Source organism: Rhipicephalus microplus, chromosome 3 (assembly GCF_043290135.1).
Source record: "Rhipicephalus microplus isolate Deutch F79 chromosome 3, USDA_Rmic, whole genome shotgun sequence".
NCBI classification, from domain to species: domain Eukaryota; kingdom Metazoa; phylum Arthropoda; class Arachnida; order Ixodida; family Ixodidae; genus Rhipicephalus; species Rhipicephalus microplus.
The window spans coordinates 202841645-202857748 of NC_134702.1; the positions used below are offsets into that span (position 1 = coordinate 202841645).

General features: G+C 48.0%; 1 protein-coding gene across 1 annotated transcript in view; it reads right to left on the reverse strand.

The window, feature by feature from the left end:
- LOC142803478 (uncharacterized) overlaps positions 1-16104 on the reverse strand; it is an 82430-nt gene that overhangs the window by 7171 nt on the left and 59155 nt on the right. The window contains exons 3-4 of the mRNA XM_075888592.1: positions 13006-13079; positions 9849-9932 (exon numbers count right to left, since the gene is read on the reverse strand). Coding sequence (XP_075744707.1) covers positions 9849-9932; positions 13006-13079 — 158 coding nt within the window. The remainder of the gene's footprint in view (positions 1-9848; positions 9933-13005; positions 13080-16104) is intronic.

The window sequence follows — 16104 nt, forward strand, 5'->3', positions numbered from 1 at the left end:
CCCTACGCTGGGAGAATGGGAAGGGGGGCATAACGATGAGAGACAGAGAGAGGAAAGAGAAGAGAAATAGAGGGGAAAAAAGAGGATTGTCAGTCAATCGGCTGGCGCGTATGCAGCGGTGGCACTACACAAAAGTTAAAGGTAGCCACGTAGGCCTGTAGTCCTCAAAAATCAGAAGACAGCTTTGACTGCTTTTTGAGCTGACGAAAGGCGAGGACGGTGTTCCAATAGTAGCATCTGCATAGAGAGTGGGCAATCTTTCAATTGTCGCAATGCGTCCAAAAGCTGTCTTTCAGAGGCAAATCGAGGGCAATGGCATATCAGATGATCGATGTCTTTTTTGGTGCAGCAGACGACGCATTCCGCATTATCGGTCAATCCGATGAGGGTTTTATATGCTTTTGTGAAGGCAACGCCAAACCAAAGGCCACAAAAAAGCGAAGCTTCACGTCGACGAAATCCGAATGGAGGTCAAAGTTCCAGTCGAGGGTTTATTTGGTAAAGTCTCGTATGTCTTATGCTTGGGGTGTTCCACTCCTGCAGACACAGACTACGTGCCAGGTGACGAAGTTGCTTTGCAGCGTCAGTCCTTGACAAAGGAATCGAAGGGGTGTGCTCTTCTTTGTGTGATGTGCGAGCCGCGTTGTCTGCGGAATCATTGCCACTGATCCCACAATGGCCAGGAAGCCACTGAAACTTGACCTCGTGGCCTGTTTCTGTGACGTGGTGAAGAAGCTTGACAACTTCGTAAGTTAACTGTTCATGGCAACCTCGTCGAAGGACTGACTGCATGCTCTGTAGGGCCGCTTTCGAATCGGAAACACAGCCCATTTACTCGGTCTCTGGGATTTGATGTACTCTAGGGCACCACGCACAGCCGCAAGATCTGCCGCCGTAGACGTGACGTGTGACATCTTGATTCGCAGAGTGATTCCTCTAGCTGGAATCACCACCGCACCGGCAGAACCAGACGCTGTGGTTGAACCATCGGTCTATATGTGCACGTGGTTATTGTACATTTCGTGCAGAAGGTTCAAGCTCAATTATTTTAGGGCTGATGAAGGCGAATTAGATTTTTTCTGTATTCCTGGAATTGAAACACGTACTTGCGGAAGTGTCAGGCACCACGGAGGATACATTACGGAGGAACACTAGCGTGGCTCTGCGGTAACCTATAGACTACCACGCAGAAAGTACGGGATTAAGTCCTATTCAAAGCTGGGCATTTGTCACACAAGTCCCGTTAATTAGGGAGGCAATCGCCGGGCTAATTTTCTAAGAGCCGAAGTATCGGCCCCCCGAACCGCACCACGAAAGCGTGGACAATTTAGAAGTGGTCCTTTTTGGCGCGCCAGCGAAGCCGGCTGTGGCCCAAAGAACAAGTCAGAGCCGAGAGTTGTTAAACAAACAAATTATATTCTCAATAATGGCAGATCGAAAACAATACACAAAAATGCACACTCCACAATAGTTGCATACAATATGTCACCAATCAAACCAATCAATCAACGTACTACACAATACAATCAGCCACACTTGAAACAACGGACACGGACAACAATACGCACTACAATGCAGTCGCATGCATTGAACAACCAAGACACTTAAAGACTAAAGAGATAGAAAACCTATTCAGTCCAAAGTTCTTGGAACCAAAGTCTAGATGATACTCTTCCGAGAATCACTCACTCAAAGTCCAGCGTTGTTGTCGTTCCGCAGCCCTCGAAGTTTCTCTTCCAGGAAACCTCCCGTCTTCAATTGGCCACTTTCCAAGCTTCAAACTTCGTCGGAACACGTCGGCTCCACACACGCAGCTGTCGCAACGCGTCTTCGCTCGATAGCGGTAAACACACACTCTTGCCTGTAGCTCGAGTCGTCACCCCTCAGGTGGAAATCCTCTTCATCCCCGGCTTCGTCCCTACGGACCAGAACCTTCGCCGACTACACGGCGGAATCCCTACGCACTCTGGCGCTCACTTCCGTCTCCTCCTGATCTCTCATCTCGGCTGCTCGGTTAAATACCTTGCGCGCGACATTCCAGACGCTTCTCGTCATTTCGTCGGCGCGATACGCAGCGAAGGCTGGGAAGAGGGCGAGACGGTTGGAAAGCCCACCGCGGCCGATGACTCAACTCGGTGTGACCACGCCCCTTTCGTTCTGGAAAAATTGAGTGCTTGCTTGGCCGCCGTTGTGGGGTGAGGAGGTTCGTCGGTGAAGCCACGCTTCTGCGGGGAGAGCGCGCGCCCGGGGAGCCTTGGCCGTTTGTTTTCTTTTTTCCCCTTTTTTTTCTTTTGACTTCGCGGCGTTTCTCCCGCCCGTTATCGCAAGAATTTGGTGGCGCGCCCATTTTTAGCGCTCGTTCTGTGACACTGCCCCCCACTTTAAGAATATTATCTCATAATATTCAAAACCACACAAACGAGCGCGAACAGTCACCACACAATCTCACAGACTGTAACATAGTCCGTCGCTCATGACACGTCACATTCACAATAGATCACTTAATACAATTGTACATTGTAATTAAATTACACAACACGTGAAAACACAACCACAAGCACATGAGTACAACACTCCACCACACATTCCCAATAATACAAATGTACAAAGTTCTCTCACTACAACAATGGTACAATACTATACATCACATCACAGCACAACACTTCGACACTTGTGACACAGGATACCACAACATTAACACAACATATGGCACTCAACACTGCCAAACACATTCTGCTTTGACCTCAGCACTTATCCTGTGTACTTTGAGCTGCGCTTGCGTCCTTTCTTGCGGTGCTCGCTCAATCTCTTCTTGTTTTTCCTCGTTATTTTTCGGCGAGCCCTTCTAACGACGATATCTGAGGCGTCGTCTCAGCCATCGTTGTCTCTTCTGACACCGTTAACGCGTCATTACATTTGACGGGTCCTGTCTGTTTATTTACCCGCTTGATCATGCCTCTACATTTTGCCCGGCTGGCCAACTCCGTCTCCTTTACACTGTCGCTCGGTTGAGGTCGTGCCGACGTAAGTTCAGCTGCCCGGCCCGTGAACTCATTCGACACGATCGTCTTCTCCTTCGCTGTCTCTTGCGCCGCGGCTTCGCCTCGGGCTCTAGTGAGATCCGTCACGGGATGCTCCTCCACAGTATCTCGCGGTCGCTGGGTTGGCGAGGGCTCTATCTTAGGGTCTTCTCTCAAACCTTCCGGATCAATTGGTCCTCGCGCCCCGGCGATGTTTCCGATGACAAGGTCGTACAGGGGGTCGTCATGCATAGAGCAGTAACCTTCCCGCTGAAGTACGGGGTTTCAACCTCAATTTCTGCTTCGGGAAGCATCCGAACTGTACGGTCAATTAAGCAAACCGGTTTCGTTTTGCCTGTTAACTCACTTTGCCGTACCAAATCTCTCCGCACGATAACCGTGGAGCTACCGGTATCTCTTAACACCGTAATCCTTTTGTCCGCAACTTTTCCAGGCAGCGTTGGCATTCCTTTCGTAACACCGGTTGGCTGTTTTGACATTACAGCACCAACAATAGGAATTTTCTCCCCATTTTTCAATTCTACGAATCCGTCGGTGACGGCATTATTATCGGATTTTGGTGCCACTTGCACACAGGATACCTGGTGAGTTTGACTCGCTCCGTTTCGACATGCATCTGCTTTGTGCCCAGTCTGACCACACTTAAAACATTTCACTACCGTAGGGCTCGTAAAGATCGTTCGACAGTTTTTCGCGCGATGACCCACTCGGTTACACAGAAAACATCGCTGAATGCTCTCTGGTGCACGCTTCTTTTCTTCGGGAGCCAATTTCGTCGAACCATCGGGACAATCCTTCTTGACCTTGGCCAAATTAGTGCCACCTTGCGCTTCCAAGAATTGATCTGCCAATTCAAGCATGTCTTCAAGTGAGTCAGCCTTCCTCTCTTTTAAGTACAGTGACAGGCTTGGGTGGCAACTAGTAAGAAATTGTTCTCTAATTAGCAGCTCTCTAAGCTCATCGTACTCCTGCGCTGTCCCTGAAAGTTCAATCCATCTGTCGAAATAATGGCAAAGTCGGGCGGCATACTGCGTAGCCGTCTCAGCTGGCTTTCCTGTCCGAAATCTGTCCCGGAATCCTTCCACAGTGAATCTAAATCGCTTCAACAAAGCAGCTTTCACCTTTGCGTAGTTGGCTGCATCGGTCGGCGTCAGCCTACCGTACACACTGAGCGCTTCACCACTCAAGCAAGTACTCAAAGCAGTTGCCCATTGCTGTTCCGGCCAATTCTGGCTCCTTGCAATCGTCTCAAATCGGTGAAGGTACGCGTCATGTCGTCCTTCCTTTCATCAAACGCTACGAGCAGCTTGCTCGGGTTCAAGCGGAAGCCATGATCTTCCCGTTCGCTGCTTTCAACTCTAGCTTGGACGGGAGTTTCGCTTCGCTGTTGCAAACGGAGCCGTTCGAGTTCCATCTCGTGCTGCCGCTGCCGTTCCCTTTCAGCCATCTCCGCTTCTTTTTCTTCTTTCAGCTGTCGCTCCCTCGCTTCTCTTTCTTCTCTCGCCCTTTCGGCTGCCAACTTCTCTCTCTCCAGCTCCAACTTCAATTGCTGCTCTCTTTCTTCCTTCAGCTGTCGCTCTTTTGCCTCTCTTTCTTCTTTCAGCTGTCGCTCCTTTGCTTCTCTTTCTTCTCTCGCCCTTTCAGCGGCCAGCCTTTCTCTCTCCAACTCAGCTTCTTTTTCCGCTTTGGCTCTTTCGACCGCCAACCTCTCTCGTTCCAACTCAGCTGTTTTTTCTTCTTTGGCTCTCTCAGCTGCCAACCTTTCTCTCTCCACCGCCTCTTTCTCCTTCTGGCTTACCCATTTCCGTAGTTCGGCGCCGGAAAGACCCATCTTCTCACCAAGCGCAACTAACTTTTCGAGATCCATTGTGTCTCGCAACTCGCAAATAAAACCTTGCCGCGTGCAAAAAGTATCTGCCTAAATCAGTCTATCGGAACACTCCCCTGCACTCGTTAACGAGAACACTGAACAACACACAAAATCCTTCCGATAGCACTATCAACAACTCGAGGCTCTTTCTCACTACTTTGGACACACTGTGCACCAAAAGGTCCTGTTTCGCGGACGCCAGATTAATTGTCACACCGGTCCCGTTAATTAGGTAGGCAATCGCCGGGCTAATTCCAAGAGCCGAAGTATCGGCCCCCCGAACCGCACCACGAAAGCGTGGACAATTTAGAAGTGGTCCTTTTTGGCGCGCCAGCGAAGCCGGCTGTGGCCCAAAGAACAAGTCAGAGCCGAGAGTTGTTAAACAAACAAATTATATTCTCAATAATGGCAGATCGAAAACAATACACAAAAATGCACACTCCACAATAGTTGCATACAATATGTCACCAATCAAACCAATCAATCAACGTACTATACAATACAATCAGCCACACTTGAAACAACGGACACGGACAACAATACGCACTACAATGCAGTCGCATGCATTGAACAACCAAGACACTTAAAGACTAAAGAGATAGAAAACCTATTCAGTCCAAAGTTCTTGGAACCAAAGTCTAGATGATACTCTTCCGAGAATCACTCACTCAAAGTCCAGCGTTGTTGTCGTTCCGCAGCCCTCGAAGTTTCTCTTCCAGGAAACCTCCCGTCTTCAATTGGCCACTCTCCAAGCTTCAAACTTCGTCGGAACACGTCGGCTCCACACACGCAGCTGTCGCAACGCGTCTTCGCTCGATAGCGGTAAACACACACTCTTGCCTGTAGCTCGAGTCGTCACCCCTCAGGTGGAAATCCTCTTCATCTCCAACTTCGTCCCTACGGACCAGAACCGTCTCCTCCTGATCTCTCATCTCGGCTGCTTGGTTAAATACCTTGCGCGCGACATTCCAGACGCTTCTCGTCATTTCGTCGGCGCGATACGCAGCGAAGGCTGGGAAGTGGGCGAGACGGTTGGAAAGCCCTCCGCGGCCGATGACTCAACTCGGTATGACCACGCCCCTTTCGTTCTGGAAAAATCGAGTGCTTGCTCGGCCACCGTTGTGGGGTGAGGAGGTTCGTCGGTGAAGCCACGCTTCTGCGGGGAGAGCGCGCGCCCGGGGAGCCTTGGCCGTTTGTTTTCTTTTTTTTCCCTTTTTTTTCTTTTGACTTCGCAGCGTTTCTCCCGCCCGTTATCGCAAGAATTTGGTGGCGCGCCCATTTTTAGCGCTCGTTCTGTGACATCATTTTTCCTACTTGTATTTTTTATATGTATCGGTTACGTCACAGATGGCGACCGCGAAGCCGCTGAACGCAGGTGTGCGCGAAAGACAGTGCTATTTTGTATGCGATGCGGCACGGCAATCTAGCAGCCGGGGTGGTGACGTTTCGTGACGTTCCATCGCAATGCACCGCCGCATCGCAAAGCCGGCGTTCATAAAACAAAGCAGATACTTTCGTCGTCATATAAGACCGTCGCGCGGTCGCAGCCAATGACAGCTTGGAAGACGAGTGTCGCCATGCCGCTGATGGCGCCATCTTCCTGGTGCCATCCTCCAAGGCGAGTCGGTGGAGTTGAGCCTCGAAGCATGTGCCAACATCGCTGCTCGCGGTGGCGTGATAACATCAAGTACATTTCGCATGTGACGAGAAATAATTCTACATTGACTGAACAGATGATTGAAGTCCGCTACTTCTGCAAGACAATGCCCGCTCTGAAGCCACTAGCGAGATCGCGAGCAGTGATGCAAGGTCATATCGCCGGTTAACGCAGCGACACCTTCGTCTCGGCGAGCCGGCTCGCTTCGCTTCTACATTTGCCCTTCACATCGATGGCATCGAGAAATTTAATAGCGTATGATAACGCATCATCACATACGAGTACAAAGCTTGACCATGTTGCAAAAACAAGCGCTCGATCACTAACTCGTATGTGATCGGCGTAGGCGACGACCAGCACCCGCCATGAGGCTTACCTGTCGGTATGCCTGTAAGAATCGTGAGTGACGGCTGCCTGCTGCCGCTGTTGCGACGTGTTTGTCGTTCACGAAGGTGTAGTTTTTTTATTGTTTTGTTATAAAGAACGAAGCTTGGATGTGGAAAACTGTTTGTTTTGTGCTTCATTACGAGATTACGAAGTCTTGCGAATGTGCATGCAGACGCGCTGTATGGGGTTGGAGCCTGCCGCTGATTGCTCGTTCGCCTCATGTGTCTCGAAACGTCGTACGCCACATGCCGGGTCATCCAACGCCACACGTTGCATCGCATGGAAAATCGTGCCGTCTCGCGCTTACGAGTTGCGCTCTAAAAAGTTCTCCGGCAACTACGATACTGCCTAATGTGAATTCTGAGCGCAGCTTCGTACTGAGGCATTGCCAACTGGGTTCGAAGTTGCGGCTATTCGAAGTTGTAGCAATGTAACATTCTTTACATGTTGCCAAAAAAAAACCCCTACTACTACTGCTCGAGCCCTGCGCGCGCCACGATGTGCGTTGCAGGTTCCACCAATGTCAGTGTCCAGCAAAGCTGTTACAAGCACCATACACACTGATTGGAGAATCTGTTTGATTATTACTTTATTGATAACCACTTTGTGGTCGCTCGAATAGACCTCGAAGCCAGGTGTGGGAGCAGCCTATAGTTGGTATTCCATAACGTAAAAACCTAAGCACAAACGGCACACTGCGGACGAGGGAACGGAGCTTGCCATTGTCGCGCTTGTACTGTAGCGTTTGTCCTAATCATTCCCTTGTACGCTATGTACTTTTCGCGCTTAAGTTTTAACACTGTGGTGCATCTTGATTGGTTCCGCGAGCACTTTCAGCAAGAATAATTAGCCTTTTACGTGATAGCGTTAAAGGGCTCGTTTCGCATAAATTCCCGCGTCTGCGTTGGTGTCGGCGTCGTTGTTTGTGAGCGAAAGATCATCATCATTCTATGCGGGACCGAAACAGCGAGAACGATGCAAATAAAGAATCCTGGATCGTAGTTGGGATTGAACCGGGGCTGTTTGCATGGCAAGGGGATGTTCTACCACGCCACCACGCATCTGCTTCTTTTTCTTGGAAATACAGTGAAAGTAACTTTCAAGCTTTACAAACACACGCTTTCTGTACACAGGAAATATTGCAGCAATACCAAGACATATTGCAAATACACAAAAAATGGCAGCAATAAAGCATGGTACAAGCGTACATTGACAAGGGGTGTAAGTACATGTGATTGATATAATGACTTCGTGGTTTGAAGCTGACCACTCACTACAAAAGGCACACACATTACTGTGCCTACTTCCTTAAGGCTACGCATGGTGTGTGCATATCATGTTCGAAAAGATTTCAAGCACCAAGTGTTTGAAGTACGCACTACGGGCAGGATATTACTATAGCGTTTTACTATTGATGAAGTCCAGCAATTTTTGTTCATACATGCAGCATTGTATTCACGCTGTTCCGCTGGTGTCCTTCCTTTCGGTAGTCTACCCATAGCAGTTTGAGAAGGAACTGAATCATTTGCTTGACAAGTCTCCCTTTTACATATGGAAGCGAAAAACGCACGCGGGCAGCCCGAAGGGCCGCCTAATGTCATTCGAAGTGCTTGTGTGAAGTGCAAAGCAAATGCAACCTAGCTTTTACCGGGAATGCGTTGAAGGGTGTTCCCATTGTTCACAAGTGCCTAATCGTACGGCATGCGGTTTTGATGAGTGTTGGGTAATTTTCTTTGTTGAAACGAATACGGAGCTCTTGTTTGTATGCCTGATATCACAGAAAGATATTTAGTTGTGGTGTTGCCGCTGTACGCGAGTGTACGGCGAACACGCCTGGCGACTCGTTTGTCCGCCTCTCCGAATGCCCTCCCTCAGCGGCCCTGTTGAAAATGCAAGGAAGTGTGTATGTGCTAGCGGATGAGCACAGCGAGAATGTCTGGTGGTGGTTCAAGGGCCTGGCATTTCTGCCCACGGAGGCGAAAACGAAACCGTTTGGGGATAGAGGTATGGGGCTTTGCTGTAGAATAATAATAATAATAATAATAATAATAATAATAATAATAATAATAATAATAATAATAATCGGACCAGTGTCCTAAAACCTCGACATGATTGAGACGCCCTAGCTTAGGGCACCGGAAATTTCGACCACCTGGACTTCTTTGACGTGCATCGGCACTTAAGTACTCGATAACCACCTGGTCCTTCCTTTGTTCCTCTTCCTCCTCTTACACCTAAATACGCGGGACTCACACATTTTCGTCAATGTTATTGTAAAACGGGGTCAAAGAAACAAGACATGTTGCTGTGGGATTCACTGATGAATGTGGACTAAGTATCCAGAGGCACATGCGAGGAGCCCATGGGGCAAGGACCCTCTAGTCATCCAATGGCTGAGACCGAGGGGCCACCATGTATTCTCCATACCTTTAGTCAGTCGGGCGTGTTGTTAACGTTACCTGTTCGTTTTTGGCCATACATGTTTATTTCGCGTTTTCAAAGGTGAGGATTAGTATAGCAGCGAGCGTTGTGCCCAAGGAGGGGATCATCAAAAGGTCGGTGTGACAAACAGAGCATCGCTTTAATTCATGTTGGAATCACTGTGGGAGGGGAGGCACTACTTATGTGGTATAACTTTGCTCCCCATAATCGATAAAACTGCGCAGACACATGTAAGCGACCCCATAATCTATTTCGCAACGTTGTGTGGGATTATCTGATGAGAGTTAGCACACCACACTCTCGGTAGTCCGAGAGAGGCTCCGCAGCTGTTGTCTGAAGGAGGTAGCTACGAGAGCCGCATGTAATACGTGACATGCAAAATGAAGTAATTAGCTGGCACAAGAAATGCAAATGACGCATATAGAGAATAATCATAAGGATGCATAATCACCTTCATTGATGTAGCTGTGACGAATCACCTTGCACGAGTGGCAGTCCCGGAAGGATATTGTGAGGTTTACGCTTGACCCGGGCTCTGGAACGGGGAGAATGGGAGCCTTATCCGCAATGCCTTGAGGCTGTGCCTCGTGTCTGCTGTACAGGACTAAACGCAGTACTCAACCCGAGAAAGGCTATATTTAGCACTATATATTTCGCGCAAAGTTGCGCAAGGGGTTTTACTGGTTGCACAAACTGTTCCATGCCGTGAGAAAACACGAAAAAATCTCTGTTCCGCTGCTGCGAGAGTCATTCCCAGCATTCGGGTTCATCTGTACATGGCACCGTCTCTCGGCGGCAGTAGCGGAGTCCGGCCATAACTGAATGAAACATGCGCAAAAAAGCCGCACCTCTTGAGAAAAGCTAGTTTCCGAAAATAATTCTGGGATAAATACAGCAGAGGCCTAATGGGCGGCCAAAATTACAAAGCATGTGGATTCCCAAAGCGTGTGGCTTCCCATGCCAATCGAACACCGGGAAGCCGCATCGTTACTAGAGCGGCGATGTAGTATTAACAGAAGGTTAAATCAAGTCTCTGCGGCACGTATAAAATGGAAGTCGTTTTTGCTAACGTGTGTTTTTCATCAGATATAATTTAGTTTCGCCTATTTACAATTCAGCTGCGGCAGGCCACCGCTGTTGCTGACAAGAGATTGTACCCCGTGCAAATGTCCCCATATCCTTGTCACGTGGTCTGTTCAAGCTCTGGCACATTTGACAGTCTGTCACTTATATGACAGGTGAATATATATATATATATATATATATATATATATAAGGGGGGAGACGAACGCTCCGTTCCCCTGTGGATATTCAGCTTGTGCTGCTGAGCTGAAAACCCATTGTGCCTCTAAGCTCGAAGACGCAGGTTTGCTTCCCTACCACGGCAGGCACATTATTTTGATGAGGGCCAAGTGCAAGAACACTTGTGCACTTACTATACCCGTGTAAGGTGCACTGCACAAACCTACGCATCATGATTGCAATTCTGTTGAGCTAATTTTTTTGGCTCTATAACTACATTTAAAATACCACGATCTCCTTCTCAGTTCAGTAAAATGACTCTGTGACCCTCTTTGCGCATGATTTGCAAACGATGCTGTTCGATGGTCGAGGCACCTGAGAACACCCTAGACAAACAATTCGGCGCAGTACATGCACGACAATATACAATTATTTCTTAAACTGAGTAAGAAAGTACTCCCTCCTCTTTCTACAAATGACATCATAACCCCGAATGATGGCGCCATAAACCCGAAGTCCACGGCCATTGGCTGGTTTGAGCGCCGTTAGCTGAATAGTTACAGATGCCGCCGTGGTATGTTATCGCGTGCTCACGCGTTCACTCGCGATTACACTGTAATTGAGGTGCGCATTCATAAGGAAGAATGAAAGAATCAAAGAAAGAAAGAAAGAAAGAAAGAAAGAAAGGAAGGAAGGAAGGAAGGAAGGAAGGAAGGAAGGAAGGAAGGAAGGAAGGAAGGAAGGAAGAAAGGAAGGAAGGAAGGAAGGAAGGAATGAAGAAAGAAAGAAAGCAGGAAAGAAAGAAAGAAAGAAAGGAAGGAAGAAAGAAAGAAAGCTGCTGCTAGGCATTCCTGCTGCGTCTGACGTGGGAGACCCCCGCCACGCATTGAGTACGCCCCGCAGGATATCAGTAAAGTTCCAAATGCGAAGCATTTTTAGCGAACTTAGCAACTTTGAGCGTATCTATCTATCTATCTATCTATCTATCTATCTATCTATCTATCTATCTATCTATCTATCTATCTATCTATCTATCTATCTAGCCACTTACGTTCAAGTGCTATAGTGGTCACCCCCTTACCTTGGCCTGAACCAAAATTAGCATAAGAGGGTAAGATGGTTTCACGAGTATGACGCGCTGGTCAAGACATGATGAATGTCAAAATCGCATCGCTTACGTCGTAAAACACTTCCCGGAAGACAGTGGCACATACCCATGGTTGATTATGTGCCGCTGGTATGCGGGTATGTGCCACGGGTGATTGACACTTAGTACCTACCCAGAAACCTCGAGTACACACATGGGCAATTTTAACGTGTGAGCGTTAAGAAATACCCTACGTTGGCAGTGTTAACTCGACAAATGGAAATAATAAATGTCAGGGTCCCAGCTGGAATTGAACCCAAGCAATATGCGTGGCAATGGATCATTTTACTACAGAGCTACCTACGCCTGGACTCGCAACTACTTCTCAAATTGACGCCAATCTTCGTGAAAGGTCTATGGAGGTTGCACTGCTGCCTACACAATTTTATAAAAATTACTTATGTACTCCTTTGATACAGCCGTCACATCGACTGAACGTTAATTGTGGTTAGTTGTCAAGCGCTGAAGTTGATTTATGTGGCAGTGTTTAGGGGCCAGCATCCTCGCGAGCATCAGCGCTTCACATGAGCTTCTGGTGTTGCTAATACGCATGTTCCAGTTGGCATCGTTGCACAAGTGCAAACAACTTGCTATATAAACATCTTTAACTCTTCATATGTCTGTGCATGCAACATTTGTACATATATTTAGCGCCAATTCATGACGTGCCTCTCAATAATAAAATTGCAACATGGTCACCTTCCCTCCGCTTACTTCGCATAACGTCGATTCCCAGGTGCGTGGTATCTGCCGATTTTTTTTTTTCATTCCGATCCATAGAAAAGAAATCCAGTAAAGAAAAAAAAGAAAGGGTCCATGGTAATCACGAGCGCTAGCAAGAAGACGCATCTTCTTTCCTTTTTGTCACCGTCCTCCCTGTGTAGCTTGAAGCGCGCTCGTTGGTAGGAAAGCAGCGAGGAAGTGCTTAAGGCGTGCAGCAAATTCCTGTTTTCGCACACTACCCGCGCAGCCGCACCGCACGTGCCGCTACCCCTGCCGCACGCAAGCGGAGGACGAAATAGCGTATCGGCTACGCTCTATTGTCATCTGCTTGCGTACAGCAAGGATCCCGGCACGTGCAGTACTGTGCAAACAGCCTCTGATTACATTGGTGACACACGACTCGGGAGGCGATAATTTTTTTTAGTCATTGCATTAACATTTGGAAACGTGTTGCAGGGCTTCTTTGTGAAAAGGGTAGATATAAAATTTAGCTCACGGTCAACGGGTTGCACGTTGATGACATTTTTCGCCGTATAGCCAGGCGACGACATCAGCTTGAAGGTTGTGTTTCTGGAACATCAAAATACAACACCCGTGTTTTCAGGCATTCGGGACTTCGTGTAGCGTAAGATTAAATGGTGCTTTTCACGATGTGCTTTCAAGCAAAATAACAATGCCCACTTAGTGTTTACAAAGCTCTATCATGCTGTTTTCAGCAATTGAAGCCTAAATCACGATTGGTGGAAACAAAAAACTAAAAAATGTGTGTTTCCGCAGCTGTAGTTACATTTTCATCAAAGATATATGATTTCAGAGTTTACTATTGACCAATTGATCCAAAAATATCAATAAACTTTTTTCCTGAGAGAACGTTTGTTGTTATACCGACGAATGTGTCTTTGCGCTACGCAGATAATTTTTTCAGACTAATTATGACACACATCTCACTTTGCTACCCATTTTAAAGCTTACCTGGAGGAATAATCAAGCATACAAATGCTTTGAAATACAATGCTATCCACACGACCACGCCATTTCAGTATCAACGCCAATATTTGATATGCTAAGCAATGTCCGAACGAAGTAAAAAAATTGCCAGATCCGCTTTTTTTAAATAACATGGCTTCCCTGTCACACGTAGCGGGGTGTTCGTACTCAGAAACAATGTGAACAAACAAGCGATATCAGCTTCATTTGACTGAGGATAAGCATAGCTATATATATATATATATATATATATATATATATATAAGGGAAAGAAGTGTATACCTAAGGGCTCGTTTTTTCGTGTTTTAACACAATAGTAATGAGATATAACAGACAGTAATGCCAAGGAATGTACAGGGCAAGTTATTAAAACCAATGGAATGTAAATAAGAAGAAAGAAAAGTGGATGAAAAAATTACCAACTTTGAGCAGGAATCGAACCTACGACCTTCCAATTACGCGTTCGATGCTATATATATATATATATATATATATATATATATATATATATATATATATATATATTGTACCGAAGCATAGTGGCGCCAGCTCTGTGCCAGCGTGAAAGAAGACGTTGACGTCCGTGTGTGGCTCGTGCTTGCCGGGTTCCTGCCTGTACCAGCTTGTTGCGGCTAACGTTTCTGGAATAATAACCTGTGTTTTTACGCAACCTTGCTCGTTGCATTTGGTGGAAACGTGCTGGGTAACGTCCTGGAGCTCCGCAGCCGTAAGCTACCATCTCAGTCCACGATGACCGAGCGCGTCGATCCCCCACGAGGCTCTTCCACGCTACCACCCGTCATGTGTTCTGGTGTACTTCGTCTGCGTGACCCACCAGTATACAACGGCACTGAAGATCAAGATGTCGAGGACTGGCTGGCAGAGTATGAGCATGCCAGCGCGATTAACAAGTGGGATGACCCTGCGAAGCTGATTCACGTCATCTTCTACTTGACGGGTTTGGCCAACCTATGGTTCACCAACCACCAAGCCGACATCCCCACCTGGTCGGTTTTCAAAGAGGCCGTCACCTCCTTTTTCGGTCGTCCAGCCATGCATAAGCTTCGCGCTGAACTGGGACTGCGGGGACGATTTCAGCGAAATGGTGAGAGCTTCACGAGCTACATTGAGGATGTGATCAGCCTCTGTAGGCGAGTTGATGCCAGGATGACGGAGGCTGACAGAATAAAGAACATAATGAAAGGCATTGATGACGACGCTTTTCATATGCTTGTGGCCAAAGACCCACAGACCGTCACGGCCTTGATTCAGTTATGTCAAAGTTTCGATGAGCTGCGCAAGCAACGAGTTTCTACACGTCGCGCTAATACGCAGACAGCTGATATTTCGGCCTTGGAGTGCAAAGGCAGTGGCCCCGACTACAGCGTGTTAATGCCTCAAATTCAACAGTACATCCGGGAGGAAGTTGCTCGACAGCTCTCTCTTGTCGCCACCATCAACGAGACCCCCACAACACTGGACCACTCACTTCGCCGTGCTATTCAGACGCAAGTTGCCGAGGCTCTCCCTTCGCCCACATCCCCAATATCAGTGGCTGCACCGCTGACTTATGCAGAAGCCGTCCGCCGACCTTCTGCCCAACCGCCGCTCCCTTCATACAGTCCAGCCACCAACTACTACAGGTCACCAGCTTCAGTTTATCCGGTAAATCGGTCCATTCCACCACCTCGAGCACCTGTCAACTCTTGGCGTACTCCGGATAACCGGCCCGTCTGCTACAACTGTGGTATTGCAGGACATGTCGCGCGCTACTGTCGTCGCCGTGGATTCTATTTTAATGATGTGCAGCATTCCGGCAACATACCTCGGCCATCAGAATCGCATGTGACACCTGATTCACATGACCCCCGCTCACGTCGACCAGACTTCAGCCGACGTCGATCTCCTTCACCCCGTCTTCGGTCTCCTTCCCCCATGCTTCGCCGTTCCAACCACGCCCAGGAGGAAAACTAACAGTCGCAGTTCCTGAGGCAAGAGCTGCGCCACCGACGAAATTTCCAAGGCCTCATCTATCGCCCCCTAACGAGATTGCCGTGTTTGTGGACGGTTTCGCCACAACTGCTCTTGTCGACACAGGTGCCGCTATTTGTATAATCAGTGAAGTGTTATGCCGCAAACTGAACAAAGTGACGACTCCACTGGTTGAAATTTCTTTACGCACGGCGAGTTCGCAACACGTCCAACCTTCTGCCACATGCACTGCTCGTGTTGTGATTCAAGGAGTGCTTTACATCGTAGAATTTGTCGTCCTTCCGCATGCGTCTCATGAAATCATCCTGGGATGGAACTTTCTTTCCGCTAATCATGCGGTTGTCGACTGCGCTCGTGCTCAACTCGTTTTGTTTCCATTCAGCACGACATTCATAGATCTCCCTCGCTCACCCAAAAAGGTGATCGTCGCTGCTGACGTCGTCATTTCTGCTTTTTCGGTCACCGCGGTATCTCTTTTGTGCAACTCCGTTTCCAATTCAACTGCCCTATTTATGCCGTCACAAGAATGCGCTCGTCGCCGGAACCTTGTCGTCCCGTTTGCCGTCATAACACTTGCCGATGGCTCCAGTGCCGTGTACGTGTGCAATCCGTTCCC